At 50.3% G+C, this 14,757-nt stretch overlaps 7 protein-coding genes across 7 annotated transcripts; 4 read left to right on the top strand and 3 right to left on the bottom strand.

The window, feature by feature from the left end:
• Positions 1–500: 500 nt before the first annotated feature.
• On the top strand, positions 501–4,167 carry TGAM01_v205391 (other hect domain ubiquitin protein ligase E3; the record flags this gene model as incomplete). Its single annotated transcript, XM_018807822.1, has 2 exons — positions 501–3,180; positions 3,245–4,167. 2 exons carry the CDS (start codon positions 501–503, stop codon positions 4,165–4,167), a joined length of 3,603 nt encoding a protein of 1,200 aa, XP_018659010.1.
• A 343-nt stretch (positions 4,168–4,510) lies between these two features.
• Positions 4,511–5,097, bottom strand: TGAM01_v205390 (hypothetical protein; the record flags this gene model as incomplete). Its single annotated transcript, XM_018807821.1, has 2 exons — positions 4,511–4,991; positions 5,054–5,097. The coding sequence occupies 2 exons, from the start codon at positions 5,095–5,097 to the stop codon at positions 4,511–4,513; spliced, it is 525 nt and encodes a 174-aa protein (XP_018659009.1).
• A 579-nt stretch (positions 5,098–5,676) lies between these two features.
• Positions 5,677–7,910, top strand: TGAM01_v205389 (hypothetical protein; the record flags this gene model as incomplete). The annotated part of the gene is made up of 2 exons (XM_018807820.2): positions 5,677–6,190; positions 6,250–7,910. The coding sequence occupies 2 exons, from the start codon at positions 5,677–5,679 to the stop codon at positions 7,908–7,910; spliced, it is 2,175 nt and encodes a 724-aa protein (XP_018659008.2).
• Positions 7,911–8,435: 525 nt separating this feature from the next.
• Positions 8,436–9,067, top strand: TGAM01_v205387 (protein phosphatase inhibitor; the record flags this gene model as incomplete). Its single annotated transcript, XM_018807819.1, has 2 exons — positions 8,436–8,631; positions 8,772–9,067. The coding sequence occupies 2 exons, from the start codon at positions 8,436–8,438 to the stop codon at positions 9,065–9,067; spliced, it is 492 nt and encodes a 163-aa protein (XP_018659007.1).
• Positions 9,068–9,378: 311 nt separating this feature from the next.
• TGAM01_v205388 (hypothetical protein) lies at positions 9,379–9,969 on the bottom strand (the record flags this gene model as incomplete). The annotated part of the gene is made up of 1 exon (XM_018807818.1): positions 9,379–9,969. The coding sequence occupies one exon, from the start codon at positions 9,967–9,969 to the stop codon at positions 9,379–9,381; it is 591 nt and encodes a 196-aa protein (XP_018659006.1).
• A 384-nt stretch (positions 9,970–10,353) lies between these two features.
• Positions 10,354–11,537, top strand: TGAM01_v205386 (hypothetical protein; the record flags this gene model as incomplete). Its single annotated transcript, XM_018807817.1, has 4 exons — positions 10,354–10,383; positions 10,471–10,594; positions 10,713–11,025; positions 11,123–11,537. 4 exons carry the CDS (start codon positions 10,354–10,356, stop codon positions 11,535–11,537), a joined length of 882 nt encoding a protein of 293 aa, XP_018659005.1.
• Positions 11,538–12,065: 528 nt separating this feature from the next.
• TGAM01_v205385 (glucoamylase precursor) lies at positions 12,066–14,230 on the bottom strand (the record flags this gene model as incomplete). The annotated part of the gene is made up of 4 exons (XM_024549630.1): positions 12,066–13,156; positions 13,210–13,412; positions 13,478–13,847; positions 13,924–14,230. 4 exons carry the CDS (start codon positions 14,228–14,230, stop codon positions 12,066–12,068), a joined length of 1,971 nt encoding a protein of 656 aa, XP_024405663.1.
• Between the last annotated feature and the right edge of the window lie 527 nt (positions 14,231–14,757).

The following is a 14,757-nucleotide window of genomic DNA, read 5'->3' as shown; positions in this document are numbered from 1 at the left end:
ACTGGGCCACGCACGTGCGCCTAAATCTTCAGGTCCCCGGCATTTCGACACCATCATCGTCAAGCAGAAATAATAGACTTCAACCCCCCTGTCAATCCAGCCATCAGCTCGCCGCCACGAACCGCTCGTACAGACGACGACTTCTCGACAAAAGCCATAAGCCACTAGTTTGCTACTTCTCGACATCCAGCCAGTGACGTCTCCATAACTCGCTTCATCAAACCAAAGGGGGCCGAGCCTCCCTAGGGCCCCTGGTCCTCATCATCGATCATCCCTGTGCGCTGTGCTTCACACAAGCATGAAGCACAGCTGCTAGTGCCTGTACTCGTATGCCTGGCGCAGCACTTGTACTTGGCTGTCCGTCTCCCGATCATACATCGACGCCTTCTGCCTTCTTCATACCCAGATGCGACTACCGCTGTCCTTTGCAGCCGCCAGAAGTAACAGCGTCGTATCAGAGATCTTTGACTTAAACGTTGGGCGCCTCAGCAACCGCAGACATGGCTCCCCCAGTTCCTGCTGTGACTACCCGACGCGGGTCTGAGCTTACTCCTCGAGACGAGACCGATATCATCAGCCGACTCCATTCAGACGCTCTCGATACACCCACTTCGCTGAGCGGACGACTTGGTATGCCCAAGACCACCCACTCGCGTGCGAAACCCGACTACAGCTCGGACGACTCCGATGCCGAATCTTCGCAGCAGAATCGCGGCCGCACATCAAACCACTCTCGCTCCATGAGCAACCCATTCCCGTCGCTCTTTGGCAGCCGCAAGAGGCAAGGCTCGGCATCAAAGCCCTCTGTCGACGTGGGCAAGGCGAACGTAGGCCCTGCCTCGAACAAGCAGGCGAATACGCATAGACGAGGAAGTCCTGCCAGGAGCCGGGACTTTGCCACTGGCAACTGTATGACTTGTGCTTCTCTTGTAAAGTGGCCAAAGGATTTGAAGGTCTTCAAATGTACCATTTGTATGACCATCAATGACTTGGTTCCGATTAGTGTCGATAGCCAAAACTCGAGGCAGCGCCATGACAAAAGTCCAGGGCCATCAACTTCGAGACAACCGCCAGTTTCTCCGGGCATAGCACCAATACAAAGCCCCAGGAAGGGTAGTTTTGGCCATCTCACTCTGCCTATCTCTCTCGACCAAACCAAGCATCTGGCCAGGCACAATCTGCGATCCTATGTACTCAGGAGGCTTCGCGGCATGTCAGATAAAGCTGTAACTGAGCAGGCTTGCGATGATCGACCTTCATACCAAGATCGGCTCCATCCAGATCTTGCCGTACGTACCCGCGGGCCATTGGAAATTCCTCAGGGTAGGAAGGGTTCAATTACCAATGATACATTCAGCGAGGACCCAACGCTGCATCACGGGTCCCCGAGAAGTAATCCTCCGATTGCTATGTCCAGATCATATCCCTCTTCTCCCTCCGAGCAGCCTGGCCAGAAAGCCCCGCCACACAGCAATTATGCCGGCCAGCGATCACGAGATCGGTCTGCTGGTCAGACTGATGACCCTAGAAAGATATTTAAACCATTAGAAGATTACATTACGAGCTGTTTCAGTAACTTTGAATGTGTCAATTCTTCCTTTTCCACCCAACATCCTCGGTATGCCTCGAGATCTACAAGCGATACTCCCCGGCGGCCGTCAGTCCCCTTCAAAGATACACGACAACCAACAGCGATGAAGAGTGCGCCTCGTAGGCCATCTCAGATGGAGGTTGACTCTCCTATATTTGACTTGGATCCAAGGCTGCTAATGCTTGGCGACGTTGCGGAAAACGGGCTGTGGTGGACTGGGCAGGACAGTGTGGCTCCTAAGAAAAATCCTACTAAAGAGGAGCCAACCCATGTTCATCGGCCACCTCCGTTAACGAAATCACCACAACTCAACTGGGCCGATATCGATGAGTGGTATTCGATTGTGAACAATGCTGCAGAGGACTGGTTCAAAATGTTTGAAGAAGTCTCAGGAGATCTTTCTCTGGGCAGTCTTGCCGAACAGGAGCTTCTTGCTATTGAGCAGGATGTCCTCAAAGGGCAGGCTCATCTTCAGCGAGTGCTGCTTAAAGTTACAGAAAATCTGCTCAAAAGACCCGGGCGTCCGATTAAAGATCCAATGGATCTACGGTTCCTCCTAGTTATCATGGAGAACCCGTCCCTATATGCGGAGAATGAAAATTACCATGGAGTACTCCAATTAGAAGGAAGCAAGTCTATGCGATCGAGACGAATGCCATCGAAAGATTCTATGGGAAACTCTGGCCCCATATCAGGACAACATTCCGGTATCATCAAGCGTATAGTGGGATTGATCTCGAATTCATCGGCAGAGTGTCAGAATCAAATGGTAACTTGGCTGGCTAGATATCATGCCCCACGCTTTATCAAAGTGAAAGAACTTGTATCAGGATTCTTGACCTACAGGATGATTCGACAAAGCGAAAAGAAGCAAGCTGACCAGTCGGTTGATCTGACGGCCGGATTGATACCGCAAATGCAATATGGACGAAATGGTGGTGCGTCTCTTCATGCTGCGATAGGCGGCCCGAGACCTGCGAAGAAGTCGAAAGAGCCGATCAAAAAGATATCCTATTCAGATGACTGGCAGATCAAAGCTGCATCCCGCGTTCTTTCTCTATTGTTTTCTGCAAATAACTTTTTGCCTACTCGTCGCGGGGAAGACGCTCACCCTAATGGCACGGTCACTTGGAATGGGACCAGCCGTGATACCGGTTACTTTTTGCCGCCCACTGATTTTTACAATTCCATGATTGATTATGCCGATCTTATTGACGACTTTGAGTCTTGGGAGTCTAAGAGGAGCAAGTTTTCTTTCTGCCAGTATCCCTTCCTTTTGAGCATATGGGCCAAGACTCACATCTTAGAGCATGATGCCCGTCGGCAAATGCAGAGCAAAGCGCGAGATGCTTTCTTTGATAGTATTATGACTCGAAGAAACATCAACCAATACTTGTTTCTCGATATCCGCCGAAATTGCCTTGTTGATGACAGTTTAACAGCAGTAAGCAGCGTCATTGGCAGTGGTGGTGAAGATCTGAAGAAAGGTCTACGCATTTCATTTCAGGGGGAGGAAGGAATCGACGCAGGCGGCCTTCGTAAAGAATGGTTCTTACTCCTCGTCCGTGAAGTGTTCAACCCCGACTATGGTAAGAGAGATCCTCGTATACGATTCGTTGATTAATCTATGTCTTTCATCTAACTCGGATATAGGAATGTTTATATATGATGACGACTCTCAATATTGCTACTTCAACCCTAACTCGTATGAACCTTCTGACCAGTTCTTCTTGGTTGGCGTTGTCATGGGTTTGGCTATTTACAACTCTACGATTTTGGATGTTGCTCTACCTCCATTTGCGTTCAGAAAACTTCTTGCATCAGCTCCTTCACTTGCTGGGACAATGCCACAGCAGCATCGACCGGTGATGAGATACACATTGGATGATTTATCTGAATATCGTCCGCGGTTAGCCAACGGTTTAAGGCAACTCTTAGCCTTTGATGGAGATGTCGAAGAGACGTTTTGCCTAGACTTTGTCATTGAAACTGACAAATATGGCTCCAAAGCACAAGTACCTCTCTGCCCTGGGGCCGAAAACAAACCCGTAACGAATGAAAATCGGCGAGAATATGTCGATCTCTATGTGCGATACGTACTTGACACAGCAGTCAAGCGACAGTTTGAGCCCTTCAAGAGAGGTTTCTACACGGTTTGTGGCGGCAATGCCTTTTCTCTTTTCCGGCCCGAAGAAATCGAACTCCTTATCAGGGGCTCCGATGAGTCCCTCGATATTGCGTCTCTGAGAGCCGTCGCAGAATATGATAACTGGGAGAGCAAGACCCCTGATGAAACAGAGCCGGTTGTTGGTTGGCTCTGGGAGACGTTCCAACAGGCTACCCCGAGTGATCAGCGCAAGCTGCTGACATTCATTACTGGCAGCGACCGCATACCAGCGATGGGAGCCGCCTCCCTGACAATCAAATTGTCTTGCCTGGGTGATGACTGTGGGAGATATCCTATTGCCAGGACATGTTTCAATATGCTCTCTCTCTGGCGTTATGAGTCAAAAGAAAAATTGGAGTATATGCTATGGAGAGCCGTTCATGAGAGCGAAGGTTTCGGTCTCAAATAAGCTCTGAGCAATCATCGACGATCCAGTATAGCAGTGGTGTTACACATTGGAAAATAGTATCTATAGCTCTGAAGTTCCAATTTGTCATGGGCCAGCCTGATGCTTCAGTTTCAAGTACATATTATTGTCACTGGCTAGAGTAGTTTTGGGCATCACATAGTATACCCTTGGATTATGTTTGTTTATCTTAGCCACATCGGGCGTCTGCGGTGCTTTTTTGGGGGATTTTAGCATATGTCATTATTTTACATCTGGCCCATAGGTCTTTTTCTCCTGGACGATACACATTGCCATATACTCAAAGACGCTTATCGTACAATTGTCTAACTTGATTCTTTTGTTTTTATGCCTCCTCTTGCTCTGCGATGCCACCCGCAGCTCTTGCTCGCTTCAGCATATCCTCTTCCTTCTTCTTCTCTAGTCTCAGCTGTCGTACACGCTCACGGTCCACATCGGCATTCTTTCTTAGTGTCTCGAGGGCCTGCATCTCGACAATCTCCTCGTTTGTAGGCTGCAGAGGAACAGCGCGGGTCTCGGCCATGAAGAACTCGAGGATGTGTGATGAGTGCTTGTTGGCCATGTCGATGTGCACGACGCGCTCGTCCGCGGTAGGGGGTTGCGCCTTAGATAGGTTCGTCCGGGATGATGAGGGCTGGGCGAGAGGTTCGGAAGAGGCGGGGGGTGAGGCGTCGGATTTGCGGAGGTAGATGGACATTATCGGGGGGAGCTGGTTCTGGTCGTGGCGGTTGACGATCATGGGGATGGAGGGGTTGTGGAATTTCAGGCGGGGGAGGTATTCTTTCCAGAATTTCCTGTTGAATTGCCTTTGTATTAGAGGTACAAGTCTTCTTACTTGGTATCGTGAGAGACATGAATTGGCACGAACCTAGCTCCCATGTGGCCGCCTTTCAAGCTGATGGCGAAGTCCATGTGTATCCGGGTGACCTCTGAGGGGAGGATTGCAGCGCCGGGGCCGCATTTTATGTTAATGAGCTGTTGAGTGAAACTGTAAGTCGAAGATCGCGATCAAGCGGCAGTAGTTGGAGGGGTTTGCATATATATTCATACTTTCTGTAGTAGCTCTTGGTTAGCGAACGATGCTGCAATGGTATATACGATGGAATTGAAGAAGTTACCTTTCGGAGCAGGTTTAACCGCTCTCCTAATGACCTCATTTTGAACTGTGTCTTTGCGCCTCGACCGCTGCGAGGACTCAATTACCGACAGGGATTGATGCGCAGCAATTATCGCAACTCTCAGTCAATCTGCATGCAATATCGTCCCAGAGCATAATCCCACTTCAAGAAAATCGCACCCGTTGGAGTCTGGCGGGCCGGCTAATCATCCGGCGCTCTTTCTTTTTTCTCATGGTGGGGTGGTACATGCGACAGTGGGGGACTGCACTGTCACTCACTGAGAACATAGAAGGTCATTTTTGGAAGGGTCATTTTTTTCAGGAAAAATTTTTAAGACTGAAATTTATGATTAACGAAAATTCATACGGTGAAGATGCATAGGGCTCTTACGGGACGTCTGCTTAGGCAGACATTGAGGGTAGGCGAAGCTGTACCTTCAGCAGGAGTGCCGCTGTATTTGTGTCCTGCAGTTGCAGGTCTTTCAAGCAGGCTCTCACGTATAAGTCTGGGAGCTGCAGCAAAGGTTTCTCAACGACGAACAAATCATACCGACACTATCACCAGCAATAATGAATCAGCGCCGCTGCCGTCGAAAATTTCGGATTCACCAATCAAAGCTGTGCGAAGATTGCCATTGACGTGTTCTGGGTGTGGCGCATTTACGCAAACTGAGGATCCAGAGCAGTTGGGATACCTGGATATTGATAAGAGGAGAGTAAGAGAATGGATGCACCCTCCCATACGACATCAAAGTCATTTGGAGGGCGATGAAGATAAGGCTGTCAGAGAGACACTTGGATCTTTAGATCAGAGCAGATTAAAAGAACTTGGTCTGGATCCTGCCATGCTTATGGAGGGTGGCGAGCCAGAGACTGAGGCCAAGAACGGTACGTTGACACTTTCAGCTTCAGGTTTAACATAGGATTTCGTACTAATTTTTGTACAGTCACTTCACAAAAAGCGCTCGTTTGCGACCGCTGTCATGATTTGCTACATCACAGTACCAAAGGCAACACTGCAAAGGTTACAATGTACCATCCGACAGTCGAATCTCTGCGCGAGACCATTGAAGAGTCGCCTCATAAGTACAATCACATCTATCACGTCATTGACGCCGCCGACTTCCCCATGTCTCTCATTCCACGACTTAATGTACTGCTGGGAGATGTCCCGCTACGCACGCGCAATCGACGGTCTCGAGCGGGCAAGTTTCAGCATGATCGCAAGACCGAGATGAGCTTCATCATTACCAGGAGCGATCTCTTGGGCCCAACTAAAGAGATGGTAGATGCCATGATGCCCTATCTAAAAGATGTTTTACGCCAGGCTTTGGGCAGAGTTGGTGAGCGGGTCCGTCTGGGAAACGTCAGGTGTGTCAGCGCGAGAAGGGGTTGGTGGACAACTACAGTCAAGGAAGATGTTTGGAACCGCGGTGGTGCTGGATGGATGGTGGGCAAAGTCAACGTTGGCAAAAGCCAGCTCTTTGAAGCCATCTATCCAAAGGGCAGGATGACCGAAAAGCCCGAGCGGGCTGGTGGATCAACACGCCAGAAGGAAGCCGCCACAACTAACTCAACGATGGATGAGAACGTCTTGGAAAGCGACGAAGGTCTAGCAACAATCAATCTAGGATCTCTGCTTCCACCTCCCCAACCGGCCAAGAACTACCCAGATATGCCCATTGTCTCATCCCTTCCTGGAACAACTGCATCTCCTATCCGTATTCCTTTCGGTAACGGCAGGGGAGAACTCATAGATCTACCTGGATTGGCCCGCAGTGATCTTGAGTTGTACGTGAAAGAGGAACATAGGCAGTCTCTTATCATGAAGAAGCGCATTGTTCCCGAGCAGATCACTGTCAAACCTGGAAGCTCTATTGTCCTCGGCGGAGGGTTGATTCGGATAACGCCACGGACACCAGACATGATTTTCCTAATGTATAATTTCACGCCACTCCACGAGCATCTTACGAACACGGATAAGGCTATCGAATTTCAAAATCAAACTCGCCAATCCATGGGTCTTGAAAACATCTCACTGCCGGATATTGGAGATAAGATGAAACATGCTGGCACATTCAAACTCGAACACGATGTAACCAAAAAGAGGGCTGGACCGTTGACCCGAAAGAACGCAATTGGGCTGAGTGTCGATACCCTTCCTTTCCGCGTGCTGTCTGTGGACATACTCATCGAGGGCGTTGGATATGTGGAGATTGTAGCTCAAGTTCGCAAGCGACACTTGGAGCGCATACTTGCCTCCCAAAATGCGCCGGCGGAAGTTCAGAAAGAGACGAAGCCCAAGGCGACGCCGCAGGATACCACCGACCCGTTTGCAGATATGTACAATATGAGGAGGGATATGTCTGTTGACGATAAGGCCGTGGAGCCAAAGGTTCAGCTGCAGCCCAAAGAGTCGCCAGAGTGGCCGGCCGTGGATGTCTACTCTCCGCTCGGCCAATTTGTGGGATCCAGACAGCCGATAAACGGGTGGCTGAACAATAAGCCACGAGAGACTGCGGACCAGAAGAAGAGCCGACCAAGGAGAAGTATGAAGGGGGCAAAGAAGCTGGAAAAGAAGCGAAGGGGCGAACACCAGGCTGCGTAGTTTGGTGTCACATGGCGGAAATGAATGAGTGTAACATTATCACCACTGCTGTACGATAATATTATGAGATATATATTATTATATGACCACATTTGAACAATATATAGACATAAATAGCAATACAAGCTGCAATAGAATGGATGCATAAATGTACACGCGAGGAAATGCCGGTTTTGGCCCATGTACCTGGATAGCATTGTAAGCGAGTGGTGTTTTTTGACGATACTTTCCCGATCTCGAGCATCGGTGACGCCACCTGACTAAAGACGCCGTGGGGCGCAACTTACCTGTTCCTAGCTCTCTTTTTTCTTTCCCGCCGATGACATCTGCGCATACAAAACCCGTCACACGACATCCATTTTCCGTTTCCTCTCCCAACCCCTCTACGCAAAAGATTTCTCTGTTCCGCATAATAGCGCATAAAGATTCCATGCGATAGTCTTCACTTTTGCTCGCGCGTTACTGCTAGACCCGCTCTAAACTATCAAGCAAGAAAGAACCAGGTTTCTTACAAAGCCTTGCGCCATGTCGCAACCGCAAGAGCGCGCCGCGCAGGCGCCCACAGCGTCACAAACAACCACACAAACCAATCCGCCACAGACAGCGCAGAGTGTGCCGAGAGTATTGCGGCTACGCGGAGGGAACAACTCGAATGGAAGATCGGTCCAGTGGGCACAAGACGTGGTTGACAACGAAGGGCTAGGAAGGAAAAGCTCCAAAGGTACGCATGACTGCAGGATATTCCTGATTATTGTATGCCCAAAGCTGTACCATATAATTGCTTTATTATCGGTATCGCTAGAGCGGAATGGTATACCTTTACAAAGGTGGAGATGATGCTAACAATACTTGTTCACTTAGTGTGCTGCATATACCACCGACCCAAGAAAGTCGATGAATCCAGCGACGAATCTTCATCGGACTCTTCATCCTCAGACTCAGATTCCGACTCAGAGCCGGAAAGAAAACGGAAAGTCGGCGGTGGAAAAGACGACTGCAACCACAATCATGATCATGATCATGGTCATGACCACGGCCATAGTCATAAGCGTGGCAGAAAAACGAATGGCAAGAAGAAGAGGACACCAAGCCCGAACGCCTACGAAAAGATACCCAAACAGAAGCCAAAAGATACGAAACAAGAGGATTCCAAATAGCATGCGATTCAACTACTCAGATGACTGCGCTGCAGCTGGATTGGATTCAGATGGATCGATTTTTTCAAAAGGCTCAAAGGGTACATGCTTCTTTTTTCTTCTTCTTTTTTTTTCTTCTTTGTTATGTTTCAGGATTGATATTAGCATGGTTTCAAGAGTTTAGGAATTAGGGAAATTTGTTTATTGCTTGTCATCAAGGGTATCATTGCAAGACAGAAAATGCTGGGTAAGCCAAGGCAAATACACCCCAAGCATATATCGAAATATATACAATAGGGCTGAAAACGCCCTACCCAACCAAAAAGTGTCACTCAAGGTTCTCCGGCCTCGGCCTTCTTCCCACTCTCAACAACAAAATACTTTCCGGCTTTCCTTGACGCCGTACCCAAGGCATCCCAGTTCTCATCTTCAGACTGGATCTGTTCCTTGACTCTACGAGGCCGTTGGTAGTGCCCCACGAGGGCCTCTTTGGCTAATGTATCCTTGAGATCGTCCAAGCCAATGGTATTCTCCTTGATGGCAGCTTCGGTCTCATCCCTGATGGCTCTAAGAGGCTCTACTCCTGTGGTATCGACTCTTTGTACAGCCCGCGCGAATTGCAACTGGCTCTGGAGTGTCTCAATCATTGACTGCTCTTCGGCGGAAGATTTGGGCAAGGGAAGAGCTGATAGACGCAAGAGATGATGAAGCTGAGCGGGAGTGATGGTTTCTGGAGACTCCGCATGCTCAGCATGTGACTGAGACGGAAGTAGAGAGCTCACAGACCAGGTTGGCTTGGAGAGGATGTCTTGAGCTGTTGAAGATGGCGAGGCTTTGTATGATAGAGGAGCTGAGATGATTCTTGGATGAGGCCGAAGACGAAGATGAAGGCTCTTCCTCAGGCATCTAGAACAGAGTGACATTGTAGCGATTGATTATAACACACAGTATTATCCAGGAAATATCAGATCAGCTTCTAGAAGCTGAGGATTTGCCGGCATGAACGATTCAGTGAGAGTGGCGTGTATAATGAATAGGTGTACAATTTTGTCCATGTGCCGATCCAGAGGTGTCAAAATCGGCTTAGGCCAGATCCGGCCTTATCCGACACCAGCTGCTTCAGTGCTTCGCCCCCCACCTCAGCAGCGTCATAGGCTCCAGGTCACGCCTAACAGGGCGCTGTGGCAGTTACTAACCTCCAGTTGAGCGCAATCGCCTTTCTTAACACGACTCCATCTTACTACTACATCAAGCGCTTCTCCTCTACACGACTTTAATACCCATTTGCACATACAAACATCGACATCATGGAAGATCCCCAGGCTCTAATCCAGCAGGTACGCCTCTCTTCCTTGTCTTCCAGCTCGCAGCGCCCGCTCTCGGAAGATGGCAGAGAAGCCATGGCTAACGTTCCAACTTGACAGGCCGAGAAGCTCGTATCAAAGGGCAGCGGTGGCTGGAGCTTCCTGGGCGGCTCGGACGACAAATTCTGGGACGCTGCTCGATTATTCAAGGAGGCAGCTCAGGCATACGAGCGACAGGGCCAGAGTACGCTTCAACCATGTTCCTCCACCACGAGAGAGACCCTCTATGAGATCATAAAGGATCTGTTGCTCTCTAACACAATCTCTTACATCGACTAACTTTTGCGCCCCTTTCTTCCCAGATATCGAGGCCGGCAAGACATACGAACGAGCCGCCGCCGTACGAGAGAAGAACCTCAAAGAACTGGGCGACGCTGCGGACAGCTACGTCGAGGCCTCCGACGCCTACCGAAGAGATGATCCCGAGGCGGCGATCCGATGCCGAGAAAGGGCCTTTGCTCTGATCCAACAGTCGACCAGCGAGAGCAAGCAGACGAGGCTGTCTAGAGTCAAGGAGATCCTTGGTCAGATTTATGAGCATGACCTGAAGGACCTGAAGAGGGCGCGCGAGGCCTACAAGGAGGCTGCTGAGCGGCTACCGAAGGCGAGAGAACTGTGCGTCTATCTTCAATACAGCATCTATTTGATGACGCCGTTTTTTTCAAATAACTACATTATGGTCTGGTTGAGCTAACAAGCTACGCTTCTATAGGAATGCCAATAAGCTATTCACCCAATACGCCGATCTCGCCGCCCTCGACGAGGACTACTACGTCGCCATCGAAACCTACGATCGCATCATCAACTCCATGATTGGCAACCAGACCATGAAATGGAGTCTCTCCACCTACTGCTTCAAGGCCGGCGTCTGCCACCTCGCCACCGGCGACCTGGTCGGCACCCGCCGCGCCGTCGAGAGCTACCGCCAAAAGGACGCCGAGTTCTCCTCCCAGTACAAGTACAAGCTGATTGAGGATCTGTGCGGCGCCGTCGAGGCCCACGACCAGGATCAGTTTGGCGAGCTCTTGTTCCAGTTTGATCGTACGAGCAGGCTGGAGCCGTGGATGACAGCGATCCTGGTCAAGGTGAAGAATGCCATTGAGGCGCCTGATGATGAGTTTGCGTAAAGTTGAATAGAGAGGAGGGAAATGATGAACATTGGAATTCTGGGGAAGAAAGAACAGAAGAATGTGTAGCGTTTAAGAAGAGAAATCACTAAGCAAATGAGGGGTTTGGGTTCATGGGCAGCTTGTCTGGCTTCAACTAATCAGGATGTACACGTGTTGTCTTATTTATTTGTTGGTTTGTTCCTTTCTTGGTCCGTCATTAGGTACATATACTCAAGGCCATCAGCCACAAGCCACAAGTCCTCATTTGACCTATCAAATCAAAACAACAACGGGAATGAGGACTCTTTTTCTCACTTATTAGGAAGATTGCGCACACACCAACATGAACAAGAAACATCTCGCCCACAGACTTAAAACAAAGGATTCAATAAAAATCTGGAAATAACGCTATCCTTTCATCATATATCCGTCTCTCTTGGGATCATAAAAAGAGATAAAGCTTAAAATAATATACACACACTTGCAAGCGTGATTGACAATCTGCCATTTCTTTTCTCCTCCTCCATTTTACCTATAATTAGTTCATTATGATTGCCAGGTGTCCTCCTTAACAACTGCAGTGACACAGGCCACTGCAGGGACAGTGTAAGTGTGGTTGGGGTCGGCCTCCCAAGTCACGGAGCCGTCTGAGCCCACGTTGATGTACTTGTACTCGACAACGTCTCCGGCCTTGAGATTGACGGGTCCAATCCACAGAGGGTGGTTAGAAGCATAGTTGACGGCGTTCAGAGCAACACCGGCGCTGGTGCTCCAGTTGCCCAGGGCCTGGGCGTTGCCGACGACCTTGATTGTCTGGCCGGGGACGGTCGTAGCAAGCTCGTGGAAGGTCACAGCCACGGAAGTTGGTGTAGCGCATGCAATAGGTGTGAAAGAGGTGCCAGTAGCCGCAGTCTTGGGAGTCTGTGACGGAGGGAATGACGTGGCTGTGGGACTTGAGTAGGAACCAGCCACCGTCGTGCCGGAGCAGCTCGAGGGAACGGTGTTGGCACCGCTGCTGACCCATGAAGGGGGGACAATGCCAGCGCGACGGGCCGTGGCAGTCAGGAACGAGGCGTACGACCAGGTCAGGTGAACGGCGGAGAGAGGAGTGCCGGTGTTCTTGTCGAACTGCTCAGAGAGAGAACCATCAGAGGGAACGTACTTGGCCGCCTCGCTGACGAATCCATCGGCGTAGGTGGATACGGCGTTGACGATGCTAGTGAAGGTAGACGAGGAGCTGGCGTAGGTTCCGGCTTTCACGCTGGGAACGAGCTCTTGGAAGAAAGCTAGAGAGGTGGAAGTGACAGTAATAGAACCAGTCTTCTTCCAGACATACAGGGCGTCGTACAGCTGCTCAGCAACAGCAAAGGTGGAAAGGTACCAGGGGTTTCCGTTAAAGTAGACGTCCTCTGGGTATCTACCAACGGCAACAGCAGTGCCAGCAGGGATGCCCGAATTGACACCATAGATGGAGCGGAAAGAGTCGACATAGACCTTGAGGTTTGAAAGAGCCTTGTCACTGCAGGGCTGGAAAGTGGCGGCATCGCAGCCAATGCTGGGATCGAAAGTGTGAATAGATGTGAGAATGGAGTTGGAATCCTTTCCAGTTCTGCCGTCGTTGCTGTTGACTGCGTCGACTAGTGTTAGCATACGCATTCATCTACAAGCTCGGTCTGCATTGGTAACTTACTGTTAGAGATGACATATCCGGATGGCGACCAGAACTTTTGAAGGAAGCAGAGAATCTGAGGAGCAACAGAGGAATAGCTGCTTCCCGACTGGCCAAGGGTAGCGGCAAGGGTAGCACCCTCAACAAGTGCTCGGTGCTGGTTGGCTACAGTAAAGAACGAGCTACCGTTGACCTCTTCCCACAGGTCGAATCCAGTTTGGTTCCTAATAGCCAAGGTTAGCAACAAGGTACCTGTGGATAGTGGGCAAGAGAACAGGCAATCACTAACCAGTACTGAGCGACGTAGTTGAGATCATTTCGCACAATGGGCCAAATGATGTTCGAGACTGTCGACTGGTAGTTGTTGCTAATGAGCCACTTTGAGTAGCCAATCAAGGCAATGGCTCGAAGAGCCGGTCCATCGCGCTGCGGGCGGCCCCAGTTGCCAGTGAACTGGCTCAAGGTAAGCTCGAACTTGGGCTCCCCGAGGCCAGACCCATCTGAGAGGGAACCAGATGGGTTTGAGATGCCCTGAAGAGTGACCTGAGCAGCGATGTACTGCTCGATGCGGCGCTGTAGGCCAGCATCGTAGTTCTGGGTGAACCGGTCAACAAGGGTCTTGAAGACGAGAGCACTGTCTCGAGTCCACATGTAAAAGTCTTTGTTTAGAGTCGCGTTAGTGTGCTGTATATATAGAGTATACGGTAGGATAGATATAATGCAAAACAAGCTTACAGTCTGGGTCAGTTGTGCTTGGCGACGCAACTACAGCGCCAATCGATGTGCCAAAAGCACGGCATCCATCAGGACCAACATTGCAAATCAAATTGTTCAGGGCAATAGGAGTTTCCGAGTTGATGAAGTCAGTAACGGCTCGTTTTTGGATGTCGGATGCGCCAGGCCTTCCCAAGACCTTTTGGACGGCAACGGAGCCGAGCAAGACGGCCGTTGACAAGACATGCATGATGGGCGGAATGAATGAGGCGTGCGAGGAGACGTTGAGAGAGAGTGCTGACGCTGAATGGCTCGCAGCCAGATCCATGGCGAACGCGGGCATCTTCACTATATAGTCGGGGGTCTAGACAGAACTTTTGCAGTATGCTATAGCAAACGGCTTGTTTATGCCGAGCCTTGCCCAGTGGGATCAGTCGTCCAATGAGAAGCGGTTGTTCGAGCTCAGAGTATCTCGCAAATGCCGCCGTCAATGCTCAGTTTCTTCGGACTCGGACCGACAAAAGGTCTACAGGGCCAAAGTGGATGTGCGGATCTCCCCCATGGGGAACTGAGGGCCGGAAGACTATACAAAGGGCCGATTCTTCTCCGGACCCAAGGGCTGCAGTTCGCGGTGCAACCGTTTGAGGGGTGAAGGAAGAAGAGCCGAGCAGCCTGATGGGTAGCGACTGGCGGTTGTGGTGGTGGGATATTCAGCTCTCTGCCAGCCAGCCTCTTTCTCGTTATCTTCGATTTCAGCTCCTCTCGTCGACGATGATGCTGCAGAGAAAACAGCACTGCATCTGGAGCAAAGGGGCCGTCATCCTTTTTCTACCATCTCGCCACTCCGGGATCAGC

The sequence above is a fragment of the Trichoderma gamsii genome (assembly GCF_001481775.2).
Source record: "Trichoderma gamsii strain T6085 chromosome Unknown Scaffold_16.2, whole genome shotgun sequence".
Lineage (NCBI taxonomy): Eukaryota > Fungi > Ascomycota > Sordariomycetes > Hypocreales > Hypocreaceae > Trichoderma > Trichoderma gamsii.
Note: the sequence above shows the minus strand (reverse complement) of the source record. Positions and strands in the feature narration are given on the sequence as shown.